Genomic DNA, 16,318 nt, shown 5'->3' on the forward strand with positions numbered 1-16,318 from the left:
TTCTATGATTCCATGATTCTATGATTCTATGATTCTGTGTAGTAGGGTGATGCCCAGGCTGTGCTCATGGCTGCAGATATCTCTCTATATGTGCTTCTCAGTGACCCAACTCTGCAATAACTCCACCAAAATGCACTGGGCTCGTTTTAGGGAGGAATTTTCCTTTCTGATGAAGTCCATCTGGCAACATATACACGAGTGGGCAAACACAGCACAGTCTTCGGGGCCATGGTGCCAACTCACAATGCTGCTAAGACATAAAGTTTTTGTGAGATGGGGGGCGGGGGGAATTTTCTTTGAAGACAGTTTGCTTTCTGTGCTTTATTTTTTTTCCAGGAAGAGATAGATGAATCTCAGAACTGATGCACTCCAAAGTCTTAAATGTGGGCACTGCATATTAGCTGTTCACGCAGTGGAGAATATTCTTCCTTATATAGGCCTTCTAGAAACTAGGTCAGAGGATTAACGTGAGTGCTGGTTGCTAAAAATCCTCTGTGACAGTCTGCCTCCCTTTATTATTTCTCACCTTGCCCATGCAGAGCCCAGAAAATACAGCACTGTGACCAGCAACAATACTAACAGAAGCCTTCTGCAAAGTGTTTGCGCTCAAACACAAAGCTCCATGCAATACTCCTCCTTTTAGAAGCTGTTGTTAACACTGAAGGATCACTCACAATACTTTGTGATGATGGGTTATTTCTTGCCATGTTGCTTACAGAGATGACATCCTGCTGGGAGATACATATATATATATGATGCACCTTCCCACACGTATTCACACATGCAGATCACCAACAGAAAATTTTAAAACTATAATTATATACCTATTTGACTAAAATAAAAGTGATTTCCTAGCAGGAATGACACCCGCTATTATAATAGTTTCGTGTTACATATATTCTCAATCTGAGTCCTAATCTGTAGGCACATGCATACTTATCTCAACACTCCGCTGACATGAAGTAAGACTCAGTGCAGAGGTTTATATCTCTAGACAGTCACTTAGCAAAGTGCCCTTAGTTCCTAAAATGTCAAATGCACAACAGCCCCCACCAAAATCTGCTGTACCCTCAACATTCTGGAAATGTGATCCCCAAGGAGGGAGCAAAGCCCTAGCAGTTGGTTCTGCAGATTATCACACGGCCTTCTACTGCAAACCAATGTCCTGGCTTCAGCTGGGATGGAGCAGCTGAGGTTTCTTTGGCCAGTAATGCACGTGATGCTCCGTTCTCTTTGCTACGGAAGCCCTAGACTTCATCATGTGTTCAGTTTGGTTTTCTGCTGGAATCAAAGCCACTTTTTAACCATCATAGAATCATGGAATTGTTTGAGTTGGAAGGGACCTTGAAAGGTCATCTAGCCCGACTCCCCTGCAATGAGCAGGGATATCGATTGTCCTTTCTGCTATTTCTTCCCCAGATCCACGATCAAATCAGGATTACACACAATGTACACACTCTCACTTCAGGCCCTAACTGTTCTGACAGCAGAGCTCACCCATGCTTTGCTCCATGCTAGCTCCAGACTGCCCATTAGTTGCAGCTGCATTTGGTTTTCTTGCCTTCATAATAGAGCCGGTGAGATATCTTCATTTTTACTGCCTCCCATTGAAGTGAAAAGTTGGTCTCTTGTCTCAGAGATGCCATGTGTCTCCATCTTTGCTGCACTGTAAGGTTCCCTGGGCAGCCACAGAGGTAACACGATCAGGTGGTGTTTACTCAGAGCTCAGCCATGATGAAGAAAACAGACTTCTCCAGAACTGAGCATGTTGCAAAGCCTCCCCAATCCTTCCTTTATCGAGATGGAATGATGGATGAGAACTGCCAAAACCATAGCAGGGAGAGAAGCTCTAGAAGTATGGATTGTTAAATCCTTCCCCAAGAGAAGCAAAATTTAAGGAGCATTCAACAAAGCCAAAATCACAAATTACTGTTCCTTTGGTTCATCCTTTCTTTTTCTGCAATGTACTTTGAAGCATATACATAAGTGAATGAAGTGATTGCTACAGAAATCAGAATTCCTACTCATAAACACGTTATAATGACAATAAAAACCATAACAGTAAAAACAAATGTGCTTTTACCACACACTAACAGCTGAGTGGAAAGAAGTATCCATCAAAATGTCACTATTTCAGAGCACTGGTGATTTCTGCTTGCTATAACGTGGGGCTGCTGAGCTCCTGCATCACACATCAGCAGAAACAAGAGCACGCTGGTGCCTTTATAAGCTAGAAGAAGAAATACTGAGATTTCTGCTGAGCTGATGGCATTATCCCTTATAGGTTTTGTTCCTGGTGTGCAAAGCCAATGAGCACCCAAGGTTGGAATCCACACTAAGTTCTTTATTTCAGTTCTGCAGAGTTAGGTGCTTGCTGATCCCTCTCAAAGCAAGCGGCCTGGTTATTCAGACAGAACTGTTCACAGAACTCTGCCCCTTTACAGTTTCTACTTGGTAACTCCAAGTCGTCTTTGTTGGATGTGTGTGTTACGGGGCTTGGATATTCTAGATTTGGGGGGGACACCTGCTGTCTCATTATAACCTTATTTCCATGCTGATGGGTGTGGGTTTCAGCATGTAGCTAGCCCTTAAAGAGCATAAAGGTCACTTACAGGACACTTCCCCTTCTGTTCTTGATGACATCAGCACATTATCTCATCTGGTATACTTGTGGCTGAATTGTTTCTTTTTCACTTTATTTCCATATTTCTGACCAATTATTTCCACTTTCCTCCTTGGTGGACCACGGTAGCACTTTATGGTCTTTATACCCACAGCACTCAGCTGAACACATCCCAGCCTTGCAAAGGCTGTATGTATAACCCTAGAATTGCAGAACCATAGAATGGTTGGGTTGGAAGGACCTTAAAGTTCATCAAGCTCCAACCCCTGCCATGGGCTGCCCCCCAGCAGCTCAGGCTCATCCGTGGCCTTGGGCACCTCCAGGGATGGGGCACCCACACTTCTCTGTACCAGGGCCTCACCACCTCTGTGTAAAGGATTTCCCCCTAACATCTGACCTAAATCTCTCTTCTTTTAGTTTAAAAATATTCCCTCTTGTCCTATCACTATAAATATATATGTGTGTGTGTGCACGTATGTATATGTGCGCTTTGTTCATGTGTATGTGTACACACATGCTGCAGTGAACAGTGAACTTGTGGGCAAATCCATATACAGACAGATAATTCCTAGGTATATACAGATACATGTGGACACACACATATATTACACATGTATGTACAAATATATATCAGCTGATGAAACAGAGCTGCCTCAAGGCTGAAGTGAAGGATGGTGTCCAGCTGTAGGATGCTGACCTGGCCCAAGAGCCCTGACAAACACCAAGAGCCCGTGCAAGACAAACAGGAAAGCAAGCAAGTGAAAGGGATGGCACCCTGCAGCACTGCAGCGTGGGGTGGCACAGAAGTGACCAGGGATGTGTCATCTCAAGTGACTTTTTACATCCTCTGGCACCTGGGGTTTTACCAGGGAGTTTCCTACCCGAATTCTTGCACTGATGGCAGTTGAAGGGCTGCATGGCTAAAGGGCAGACACACCCAGACGCACACTGTGATCGCTTGGAAGGCCTCTTGGAAGCACAGACTCCACTCACACACATGAAATTGGGGCATTCTCTCCCGGGAATCCCAGTATATCCACGGCTGGGATATCCTCACACACCTCTGGGCCAACGGATGGGTGCCAAAATACCAGAGTGCCACTCACCAAGGTTGAGGATACGTGCAGCTTATCCTTAAAACATCAGAATTGACATCGTGGGGGTTGCAACGCGTTTTTACTATTTATTTAGAACCATAGAATCACATCGTTAAGGTTGGAGAAGACCTCTAAGGTCATCCATTCCAACCACCAGGCCATCCCCACCATGCCCACCACCCATGCCACTACACATTCACCACAGAAAAGTCAACTGGTTCAGGGTACACGCATACCCAGAGTAGGATTGGAATTTTTTTCGGTTTATCTCAGCCAGTTGCACTTTGTGCATCTGTCATAATGGGCTAGAAACTTCTCTGTGGGGGCTTCAAAATTTCCCTTCAAAACCTTTTTCTAGGGAAGATAACGTTTTTGGCTAAATGCCCTCTTTGCAATCAGCATCCTGTTTGCACTGAAACCTGCAATGTCTTATTTAATAAGAAAGTCCCAGCTCTTCCCAAAGCTCAGCGCTGTACAATGGGTTTGATGAAGAAGTGGAAATCATCCGCAGGAATACATCTGGATAATTCTGCTCTCTAGTGACACAGGCAGGAATCGTTCCTTCCACTCGGACCAAACACATCACTTCTCCTCTCTCTTTGCCAGATACAGAAATAGAAGGGCAAGGCAGCGAGTAAAGTAAAAGTAAAGAGGCAGGGGAAGGGCGGGGAGGAAGCGAGCACTTTCAGTCTTGAAGCAGTTTCGGTTTAAGCAGTGGACAAAATTTCAGGTTGGCTGCTGTCTGTAACCCCTTCTGCACAACCTCAGGCCACGGGACACACAGAATTGCCAGCGAAAGGGATGGTCTGCACTGGAACCACCCCTGTGTTGTGCTTTTTTTCCTGTCTGTCTGTCTTGCTCTCTCTTTCCTCTTCGCAGCATGTAATTTACAGTAAAGACACAGGAAGCTGAATGATTTCCTCTGAGGAAAGTACCTGACAAGGAGGTGAACGAGTAAAATGATCGGGCCCTCAGCCTTCATCCTGACCCATATGTTCCCAATGGTTCCAGTCCCTGGAGGCACAGCAGGGCTGAATCTTCCCTGCTGCAATGCAAGCGCAGGTGGGATGGATTTGGGAATGACAGCAGCAATTAGCAATGCTGCATGTTGTACCCAGCTCAACCATTAACACACTGCGTTATCCCCAGCATCACCCAAAAATGGCACACGTGAGGAACTTCTCAGATGCCGTCTCAGTAAGACCACAAGTTCCCCATACTTTAAAGGTGACAGCAGTGAAGTGGGTTTTTGAGTGTGCATGTATCTCAGTGTAGGAATAGAAGGGATGAAAGATAGAGATGATGCACTCGGGTAGAACATCAGCTTGTCTGCTTAACTGCAATGGAACGATTTCCTCTCTCTCTTTTCCAACTCCTCCTAGCTCCAGAAAACCTTTTTTTAAACTACAGAGGTGTTGCAAGGCTTGCAGGTGGTTTCATTTTCCTGCTCCGTCTGCCCTGTGGGATGTCATTCGTACTGCGGAATGAAATAGGCCTGATTCATCCTGCAGGAGGAATGCGGTCGATACGAGCCCAGATGGGGACTCACCGTGAACCTGTGGAAATCCCTCACCCAGTGAAGTGAAACCCACCTCAATGCACAATCATCAGCTTTGCAATGCTGCTCCTAACGCTGTGGGCTGGAGCCAGGGAGGGTTTGTGAGTGTCTGCAGATGACCCAGAAAGCCAGAGCTCTTCTTATGTTGTCTTTTATTTTATTTTTTTTATTTTTTTTCTGAGAAGTGTCTCTCCCTCTCACCTAAACTGACTTCTTCACCACAGAGAGGTCACGTTATTCTCTAGATGGAAAGACTGATAAAGATGTGTTTTTTACAGCGAGGCTCATCAGCCTTCCAAGAACAAACACTGCACACGCAGCTCCTGCTTCTGATATTTGCTTGCAGTCTCCCAGTGACAACGGTGCCTTGTTTATCAGAGAAAACATATGATGTGCCCACACAAAGCTGCCATGGCACTGAGATTTCTTTACCTGGAGAGGCTGCAGGGGAAATACCCAAGAAGAAGGCACATGAACAAAGAGAGTCAGGAGGGTTTCTGAGCAGACTATTTCAAAGAAAACGGTAAGGAAATCCTCAAGAGAGGATACACCTGACTGACAGTTTTACACGCTGTTCAAGCCCTGCTTACACCCAAGTTCTCTTGAAGCAAAGCAACTCAAAGTTGTAATTTCGAATGAAGCAATCCCCCTGCACAGGAAAAATGGAAAACAGAAGCTGCCTCCTGTTACAGATCACTACAAGGGTTTGAGCTACTTGCTCACTAATGCAAGCTCAGAGAAGATGGTTTTGTGGTTGCATTTAGCCCAGGAACAGATGCAATGCATTCCCTTGATTAATGAATCAGAGCAGTGTCAGGAGGAGGGCTAAGGGAGCTGCACCTGGACGTGGTGCACCTGGAGAGGGTGTCTTCTCCAAATCTGAGGTCTTGCTAGGGCCACAGTCTGAGAAAGGGTTTCTGCAGAGCTGGGCATGCACACTGAATGAAGGAGCATGGTTAAGTCCAACGGGGGTTGGAAAAGTTGCTTTGCTACCTGCATATCTCGAAACTACCCCTTATGGATACTGTCCTAACCCCATGAATCCCATTCCCTTCCCAAAATATCTCCTTTAGTACCTCTGAGCCCTTGGGTCTCACTGCCTGAACTTCTGGAGCCTGTTCCCCTCCTGCCCCCTTAGGGCTCCCGCATGAAAGTGATGGGGAAGCGTTCACCCCAGCACTATGGCAGGCAGGCATTCAGAGCACCCCTAGCAGGTCTATAAAGGAATTTCAAGCCTGAGTGTTTTTAAGCCATTCTTACTGGTGATGAACAGGAATGCAGGGGAAAGAAAAAGCAGAAACCAAACAACCCATACAACAGCCCATGGTGGAGCCCTCTGGTACCGAACCACGCACTTGTCAGCTCAGACAGGTGTTTTAGCATGAGTTACTTCAAAGGTTTGCCAGTTTCTCTCCCTCAGTAGCAATCATGAAATATACCAAGCAGGGCACCTGTCTGTAATTACAGGAAATACCATCATTCTTCTGTGCAGCGTGAACATGTCATTTCTGGAGCAAGGTGCAAATCTGAGCCCATTTCCAGCAGTCCTGTTGGGATCTGTCAAGCACCAGGACATCACAGCCATGCACACTCAGCTTTGTGATATTGCTAGAAGGAAGGAAATTGCTTTGTAAATGTCAACTCTTCCTCTGACCATGTGCAAACTGACTGCAAAAGCTTTCAAGCCCCAGTTCTATAAATTTAGTGCAATTTCCTAATAACACAAAGAACATCTTGAGAGGGGAGCTTGTTTCTTCATTACTGGAGTTGCTCTCTTTTAGGGTGCTGACTGTTTGCTGACAAACAGCAAAGAAGGGCTGTTGATTCCTGAGAATGAATTGAATGTGGTGCAGCAGATCAGACCCTTGGCAAGGCTCTGAAAGGTCAAAGGAGATTCGTGTTTCCTGTGCAAAACAAGCAACATTCACTAGAGGACCGTCAAGGATGGCAATGTCTGGACCTGGATAGCTGCAGGATTCACAAGCACTGCTAAACAGAGCAGCACAGACCAGGACAGACAGACTCTGTGTGCCATCTGCCGGCAGCTGACCACAGCCAGGTGCTTATGATGGGGGAAGAGAGTGCCAAGAGATTCTGGCATAGGAGCCATGTGATAAGAAGACCCCCAGTGCTTCACTGATTCTGTGAGGGCCTTCTCCTGCTTCCCCAGCTGGGCATTATCCTTTCTCAGGCAGTAAATCCCAACCTGGAGTGCACACCCTCTAGGGTGATGCCTTGTGGACAAGAAGGCCCAGGGACAAAGCCATTCCCAAGGGCTAACACTCAGCTGACGCTTTGAAATGGAAGGGTTGCAGTGACATATGCATGTGGGAAGAAGAGAAATTAGGAAGAAAGAACCCAGTGGTGAAGTGATTCCTTCCCTCTTGAGAATTCCTTCCCTCTTGAGAAAGTGCTGTTCTTGTGCACACACGTTTTATACCGTGTGAAAACAGCAATACCTGAGCTTACCTTGCAGTTGGCAAGGAAGGGGCCGAAACATTTGCCCTGTTTGAGGAGCACAACCTTAAAGCAAGGCAGGAAGACTGGATAAAACAAAAGATCTTTTATTGTCTTCAACTGAAGAGCTTGATACAGAGGAACTACACAAAGGTTTCATTCATACAAAAAGAGAGCCCTTTATTTACACAAGTGTTCAAAGTCACCAATGGTACCTAACAACAACTCTGTGCTTTCCTTGTTTTCTTTTGTTAGTTATTCCCACCTAGATGGAGCAAGCGTTGGTCAGTAACACTGAGAAAAACATGTAAAAGCCTTTGGGTTGGAAAAAAAAGAAGAAATGTGTTCTAAAAGAAATCAAATTCATAAGGACCTTCCACTGCAAGAAACCCAGCAGAATACTTACAGCCAACCACTAACAAAAGGAACAGTTTTCAGTATGGGCTCATCAGCCTGATCATTTTCAGCCTTTTACTTCCCCATGTAAGTACATTTACCCTGGACATGCACAAACTCAACAAGTATGAAAAAAAGGTAGAAATTTATTTAAAAGTAATTGTGCTTTTATTTAAAAAAAAAAAATTTACAATCAGACACTGTCCTGCTGTGTTCCCAAAAGCATTGTTCTCTTAAAAATGACAAAAACTTAGCTTATTATTATCATTATTATTATTACTTTGTCATTATATTAATAATATTAATTTTTTGCTTAAGTTTAAAAATGTACTGCTTTCCCTTGCCCACCCCCCCTTCTTCTCTGTGGTACTTGATATATATATAAAAAAAGGCTTTCCAACGACCAAAGGATTTCAATTATATCTAATAATAATAATAATGATAATTAATCATACACATTTCCGTGTGTAAAAAATATGGCTGGTTCTAAAACAAACTACCAATATACAAAGCTGTTCTCCCTCCCCTACCCTGGGCCACCCAAGAGATAGTCAGACTGTGGAAGAACTTCATCCCAGAGGCTGAGAAAAGAAAAATGAAGAAAACAGCATACAACCCTTGAGATCGTTGTCTTTGGCGTGAAGGACATTGGTGGCGGGCAGCCGGAGCTGCTCTGCTGGAATCGCTGGGACACGTAAGGCTCGTTGTTCGGGCTGCTGCGCCAAGGGTCGCGGTGCTTTGGTACGACTACCAGCTCCTCACCCCCATCACCCCAGTGATGCCAGAGATCCCCCCCCCATGCCCCCCGCTCTCTGTCCCTCCCCGCGTTGCCCTGCCCGTAGCCCTTTCACCACCCCAAGGCTTTATGCTCGCTTTCGTCTTCCTTCCAGATTTCGAAAGCTGGAGGGTCTCATCTTCATCTCTGCAAACTGGATGGAGTATTCGTGGCCCTTCCAGTGGAACCAGTTAACACCCTGCACAGGCAAAGATGAAGCATGAGAAGTCACACATCCTCTTCACTTCTTCCCCTGTTGTCAGCCTTTACTGTTTGTTTCAGCTTTTAGAATCACAGAATCAGGAAGGTCGGAAAAGACCACTAAGATCACCAAGTCCAACCTCAACCCACCCCACCATGCCCACTGACCATGTCCCTCAGTGCCACATCTCCATGGTTCTGGAACAACTCCATGGACAGTGACTCCCTCACCTCCCTGGGCAGCCTGTGCCAATGCATTACCACTCTAACTTGGGAATAGAGACACAACAAATCAAAGAGACTTAGCACAAGGCTCTGGCCACTAGCACGCACAGCCTGCACAAACAAAGTCACAAGCTGTCTCCCAGACCTGTCACTTTCCACCTGGCCTTCATGGCAGAAAAGCGTTTTGTTTCACATATGAAAACTATGACTGTTCCCTGCAGACTTTAGAGATGTCCACAGAAAGTCATAAAAAAACGACAATACTTCTCCAGCTGACATGGCATTCTTGCTTTGTGAGCAATTGTTCCTATCTTTCCCTATTATCCTTTCCTCTGGAGGGTGAGCTTGGCTGGTGGGTTTCTGGCTAGCTGAACCAGACAGACAACTGTGATTCCTCTCCTTCTAACACATTATAGAAGCCTTCAGACACCAAACTCACCTGACTGTGGTTGTTGTCACCATATCTGCCCATCAGATTGACTCGGTGACAGTTCTTGTACCAGAATGCACCCTTGTATGACAAAGCACAGTTGGTGATGGCAGAATCATTGTCCTTGTCAAAAGTGGAGAAGGACCTTCCATTATGGTAGGTCATGGAGTCACCTGGATGGAGAGGACAAGAGAAAAAGCAAAGTCAGTAGCTTGTGTGGTTTAGATTGCATGGGAGCCATCATTCTGCACAAAACGTTTGGGCTGTACCATGCGTCTGGCTGTGTATCTAAGTTTTTTCAACACTGACTCGTTTTACTTCAGAAGGAAGCACATAATTTTTGTTTCTTGAAGGCAACTCAAACCACTTTGTTCAGCAAAATTACAAATCATGTCCTAGCAGAACTCTGCTGCATATTCCACTGAAGAGAGAAGACTGCGCCCTGTTGTTATTAGCTGCGTCAATGACAGTCAAGTATTGACCAAATGAGATATGTGGCTGTTTAATACACTTGTTTATATTCTGTCACAAGCACGCCATAAAAAGTGGCACCTAAATGACTGCAGGATTTAGAAAGGAAACATAAAAGCTATTGATACGTTCATATTTTCAAATGCCTGACGTACAGAGAGAGGGACCTGCTGCGATCCTCATCTGCAACATGCGCATGCTGGAAGCTTGACTCAGCCGAGAGGAAATTGCAGAATAGAAGTAACACAAATTTCAGCTCACCTGCTGTGCCGCTGTAGCCATCCACCCTCAGCCGGTACCGGGTCTTGGCATCTCCGACGCTGAACCTGTCGTACACAGCGTAAGCCGTCTCGCCTCGGTCTCGCAGATCCACGCGCAGCTCGTACTGGCCCTGAGAGCTGATTTTGTGGAGGTTGTCCAGACCTGTGGAAATATGAGAATGATCCATTTGTCCTATAAAGGGCGTCAAGCCGGCCTGGATAGATAGCCCGGGATGTTAACACTGGTTTGGAAGATAAGCTATTTAAGCTGTAGGGTAATGTCAGTGCAAAATGAAAAAGGAACAGTTATAGAGACCATCTCAGCCCTTTAAATCACAGCAGCATGGAGCCCCTTGGGAAAAGCAATCAAACCAGTGCTGCGTGATCGTCACTGTCTACCATTTATGAGCAAATAAAATGTAGTCCAGCCTCTGAACATTTGCTTTTTACTTCTATTTACCCCAGTTAACTTCATTAGGTGTTTTTGGGCATATCCTAGGAGTACAGCAAGAAGAGCACTGGCAGTTGCTTCTTGGGTTCTGCCTTCTTACAGAGCACCAGTGACATCGGTTTGTTACATTTGGTGACCCAAGTGGTGTGATATTTATGAAGGGGGCTGGGTTGGGCCTGTCAATCTCAGCCTCCCCTGCAGCATGCTGTGCTTCTCCTCCTTTTCCTGGACTGTGTTCCTCTTTAAATACTCTCACTAGTTGAGTGAAGGCTTCAGAATTGCTCCTTGTCTTCAGGGCTTTGTTTGGGCTTTCTGGAGTAAGATAAATTCTTGCCACTTACCTATCCAGAATTCATCCTTAGGATCTCCAAAGCCAGCCACGTAATTCTTCCAGTTCTTGTAGAAATCTTCCTTTCCATTTTGGCGTCTCAGGAACACCTACAGCCACAGCATGCAAGAAGTGTTACAGTCAAACTGCCTTTGACAGAAGGAGCGCTAGCAATGCAGCTTTTACCAAGGCAGAGCTTGGCACTGCTGCTCCCCTGCCCCTATCACTCAGGCACCAGTCTCACTGCAGTTACTGAATCGTACCAGGTCTGGTGAACGCTCCTTATGTTTTTTAAGTAAGTCTTTTCTGTCGCGTTCTCAGACTCCCTCAGGTAATGTGGTCTTCCCATTCCTATTCTCTGCATCTTTAAACTCCCCTTCTAAATTTAGTCAGTCTCCCCTCGTTTCACCTTATTATCTGTTTTTAAGGTATCTAGGACAGTCATTCAGCTCCCCCTCTATCCAGCAAAGAGAGACCACTGATACTCTGATAACAGAGCTCTACGAGCAGTGCTGAAGGAGAGCAGGGATGGGACCTGCTACCCTTGTTCTTGGCACAGGCAGATCATGTCAGGGTGGCATGGGCTCCCCCCCTTACTCACAATCCATCCACCTCCATCTTCAGCCATGTCGCAGAAGACTTGCAGAGGCTGTGTCCTGTCTCCATTCAGGTAAATAGTGTAGAGCCCAGAGGTGACCTCCCCATTCAGGAGAGCTTGGGAGCAGTCTTTAGGATAAGGATAAAGAAGACCAGCTGCGCAAAAAAGAAAATAGAAAATAATCCTTAAGAGATCAGCAATTATAATTAACTTGTTGAACTCAAATGACTCATAGTGATCAATGGCACAGTCATGTACAGAGCCCAGAAACTGGCTCGTAATTGCTAGCCTACATACAAAAGAAATTACAATAAACATAAGATGATGTACATTTTTCTTTTGAGTAAGGTTTTGCACATCTGTCTACACTTTTGGAAGCACCATGAATGCCAAATAACTACTCCCTGTCATGAAGGGAGCACCTCTGCCAGCTCAATGTTTAAATGGTGCAACCCATGTCAGTTTGCCAAATGTCTCTTAAACACACGCAGATGAATTCTCTTATTTCTGGTGCCACGCTGCTTTACACAGGGACTGGCTGGGAGAAGACTGGGGGCTGTGTGACTTCCATGAGCACTGTTGTGAGTCCTTGGGCTGAAGTTGGTACAAGAGCAGAGGGAGCAATGAAAACAGCTGAAAGTGCTGCTAGGTCTGTGAAAAGGGAGACAAATGACAGGCAAGGTTTCACAGTTAATACTAAACAATATTCTATTTTTCTTGTCATCAAAAGATGTGTCAATGAGACCAACGACTGCCAAATATGTCAACTGTGAAGTGCCCTTCAAAGAATCCAATCTGCTCTGGAATTCAGCTTGCCGCAGGGCAGTCCCATTGGAGCTGGAATGGACATAGCAGTGTGACAGTGCACAAACTGACCTCAGAAAGAGGACAAAAAAAACCTGCCCAGAAATTCAGCTCTGAAGACTGCTGAACAGATCTGTGTGTGTGTTTGGGCGTGGTTTGCTTCATTTCAACTGAAAAAGCAGATTTGTCCTAACAGATTGCTATGCTCCGGTACAAAGATAACTCAGGGGGTCAGTGTGGATTTTTTGATGTAACGTCCCTTTCAGCATTTTACATGGGAAAGGCAGGATGTTTCATCAGAAAGAAGACTGCAGAGATAATGTGGCTGGATATAAAGGAACAAAAGTCATCCTGCCAGTCTGGGGGAAGCAGATGACACTCCAGAAGAATGAGACTTTCGCACTTTCAGCTGCTTACACACTCTAAGGTCCTTACTTGTGGTGAAAACGGTCTGGATCGTTTTGCTCCTCAGTGATCTGCTCAGTGCCTGGAGTTTCACTGTGTACTGGGTAGATGGGCTCAGCTCTGGCAGAGTGTAGGAGGTCGTCTCGGGCTCTAGGACAACTTCCTATGGGGAGGATAAACAACACAAGGAAATCTGGGTGAGAAAATCATACCAAGTGGAACTGTAACATAGTTTAGTTTCTTTTTGCGGTGACTATCATTGTATTTTTAACCATTTATGTTATTCCATACAAAATTTGTATTCCTCAGAGGTTTTTGTCATGCTCACTTTCTTCAGGAAAGTTGTCTGGAGATGAATGTTTCATGACATAGCCTGTAAGCTGTGTGGTTTAAAAGCAGGCCAGCACAAATGTCTACATGTCTTGAATACACACACTGTAGGTGACTCCGTGCAACTCACAAAACAATTGAGCAGGATTATCCTTTAGGACAAGCCTGGAAATATCACTCTCCAGACCTCAAAAAGCTTTTTTTTTTGTGTGTGTGTGTGTGTGTGTGCGTGTGCAGCTTTAAAGCACTGATTTTCAGCGTGCTCAGGCAATCTGCTTCCCTGAAAAGCAGAACCCTTTCTGGCGCATCTTTGCTGCCCAGTTTTGAGGTACCGCCCTTCAGGTTTGGATACCAGCGCTCTACCTTGACTTTGCCGTCAATGGACTCGTAGATCAGGAGGTAACCAGTGACAGGAGCGCGCGGAGGCCTCCAAGTTATCACAGCTGTTTCTGACTGAACCTCAGTAGCACTTAAATCTTTTGGAGCATCAAGTCCTGAAGGAGAGAGCAGACAAATTACAGTCACACATTGATACAGAGTTTAGCACAGAGGTTACGGGAAGGATACGAACACAGGCTAGGAAAGCACGCTTTCCCTCTGCAGAACTTGAAAAATAAAGAAGAAAAAAAAAAAAAAAAAGCCATCCTAAATTTTATGATTAAAAACGTGGTGCAAATGCTTTCAAAATTCAAGTTGCTAGCAAATAATGCACGTGCTGGCTGGCGTCGTGGTAGCAGAGGAAAGTAAGCCCTGTGGGATCGGAGGAGACGGCAGCTCGCCTCCTCTCCCAGCGAGGTGGGAGACAGCACCTGTTGTGAACTGGGTGGAGAGGGTCTCGCTCTTCTGCGCGTCCTTCACCGCGTGGACCCTCAGTGTGTACTCGGTCGCAGGTCGAAGGCCGTTCAGGTCATACTCCACCGTGTTTCCTGATACCATCTGTACAACTTCTGGCTCTAAGAAGAAAAGACAGAAGAGAGGCGGTCATGCCGACATGCCGTGGTGTGTTCAGCTCCGTGCTCTGCTTGGTGATCGTTTTTGTTTTTTTTTTTACTATCTGGAAGCAAGGGTGAAGCAGTGAAGCTCAGAGCCCATCTCTCTGCTCACCCCTGTGCTGAATCTGGAGCAACGCCAGAGCGCTCTCCAAGAGTGTTAGCACTCTCTAGTGTACATACGAATTATTGCACCTTCTCAAGAATAAGCTCATGAGCTCAAGACTACCTTTGTTCATGCCTGAATCAGGAAAGAATTAACTAAACTGACGTTTTTTAGCATTCTTAGTGACAGCTCCCTCTTGGGCCTGTCCTCCTGGAATCACAGCTCCCCGACCCACCACTAACACTTCTTACCATCCTCAGAAGAGTAGGAGACAACGTAATTATCCACAGCGGCAATTGCAGGCTGCCAGGTTGCCAGAGCCTCCGAGTCTGTAATGTTCATCACTACCAGTCCTGATGGGCTGTCCAGAGCTGGAAGAAAGGATAACGGGATGAAGGAATTTGACAAATACTATCATCTCCATGCAACTCTCCGTTGTAACTCTACAGTGTAAAATGTGCAAACATTACTGCTCGATGCAGCAGCTTTTACGGTCCCCTTCGGAATAGTGGAGCTCTGCAGAAAAAATGTCAGTGCCCATAAAGAGACGTCAAATGCCTCCACTGGAGACGGGAGGTCAACGCGTGGAAAGATTAAACACTGGGAACAGGCATAACTGAGTTCTCAGATCAGTCCTGATAACATCAATCTTAACAGCTCTGTCAGAGCTGACGTATTTCTCTCAACACCCTCAAGTCTGGACTGCTTCTTGGAGAGAACTCAGGAGACAGAGCTTGGGAAAAATAACTAATGTGACGGCAACTGATAGCCACTGTGACCTTCCACCAGCTCGCCCTGCACTTATAAAAATAAACCAATCCAACAGCCGGCTAACCATCCAAGCATCATGCCTTACTTCCTCGTGGGACTCTGCTTTGCACCTCCTTTTATGCTCTCCCTGCGATGGGAGAGATGCCTGCCCCCAGTACTGCTGGAACAAGCCATAAATTGCACTTTCTTATCCAATATACATCATCTTGTCCTTGCCACAGTTCTCCAAACACTTGTCAGTCTCCAAAGATAATGAACACATGAGACTTCATGGTGGCAAAAACATTTCCTGTGGGGATATTTAAGGTATATTGCAGGAAAAAACAACAAGAGTGAGGATGTTTTTGTGCTTAGGACACAGTCTGAAACCTGGGAGATGTGGAGAACACAACAGAAAGTGGGCTGAACTGCCCGGTGAGCTGGTTCTTTGCTCCCACATCAGCAGAATGGTATTAATTAAACTGCCTTTCGTTTCTGTGTATTAGGACTGTAAACACATGAAGTATCTCTGCCCCGCTGCAAGTCAGCTCTGCTCTTGGCAGAGTGGGAGCCTGATCAAACCTGCCAGCTCTGCTCTCACCTGAAGTGCGAAGATGCAAAGGAAGAGGGGACAAATCAAAGTCCTTCATTCCCGAGTCTGTTCTGTGGTACCGACAACATATATGAAAACTTTCTATTTCTTCTTTATGTATTACCTGTTTTCAGAATTCCAGAGATGGGTTCACTTTCTTCAAAGCCTTTCACAGAGATGATATTAACGTTGTAGTCTACACCCGGGACTAACTTCACCAGCTTTGTCCTTGTCTTGCTTCCATCGACTGTAACAACATTGGGAGTGCCTAGGACAAATGCAAATGCCAATAGATTAATGACAATTTTCCAGTAAATGCTTGAAAGAAGTGTGTTTCAGGTTAAACACATTGTGATCGATGTGAATGTACGTGTACAAGAGATAAATTTTTCCCCAGTTTGTTACAATCACCAATGTCAAGGGGCAGCCTTGGGAAAACAAACTGTGGCCGCAACACCTGACTCTAAGACAT

At 45.6% G+C, this 16,318-nt stretch overlaps 1 protein-coding gene across 8 annotated transcripts in view; it reads right to left on the reverse strand.

Annotated features, from left to right (window-relative positions):
- TNC (tenascin C) overlaps positions 7,827 to 16,318 on the reverse strand; it is a 161,288-nt gene continuing 152,796 nt past the window's right edge. For all 8 annotated transcript variants that reach the window (XM_021413966.1, XM_021413961.1, XM_021413963.1 and 5 more), the window contains 10 exons: positions 15,971 to 16,114; positions 14,756 to 14,875; positions 14,219 to 14,362; positions 13,773 to 13,903; positions 13,110 to 13,242; positions 11,874 to 12,025; positions 11,286 to 11,382; positions 10,495 to 10,656; positions 9,772 to 9,935; positions 7,827 to 9,105 (listed from right to left, as the gene is read on the reverse strand). In XM_021413966.1, the coding sequence (XP_021269641.1) occupies positions 8,995 to 9,105; positions 9,772 to 9,935; positions 10,495 to 10,656; positions 11,286 to 11,382; positions 11,874 to 12,025; positions 13,110 to 13,242; positions 13,773 to 13,903; positions 14,219 to 14,362; positions 14,756 to 14,875; positions 15,971 to 16,114 (1,358 nt within the window). In that variant the 3' untranslated portion in view covers positions 7,827 to 8,994. The remainder of the gene's footprint in view (positions 9,106 to 9,771; positions 9,936 to 10,494; positions 10,657 to 11,285; positions 11,383 to 11,873; positions 12,026 to 13,109; positions 13,243 to 13,772; positions 13,904 to 14,218; positions 14,363 to 14,755; positions 14,876 to 15,970; positions 16,115 to 16,318) is intronic.

Source organism: Numida meleagris, chromosome 16 (genome assembly GCF_002078875.1).
Source record: "Numida meleagris isolate 19003 breed g44 Domestic line chromosome 16, NumMel1.0, whole genome shotgun sequence".
Lineage (NCBI taxonomy): Eukaryota > Metazoa > Chordata > Aves > Galliformes > Numididae > Numida > Numida meleagris.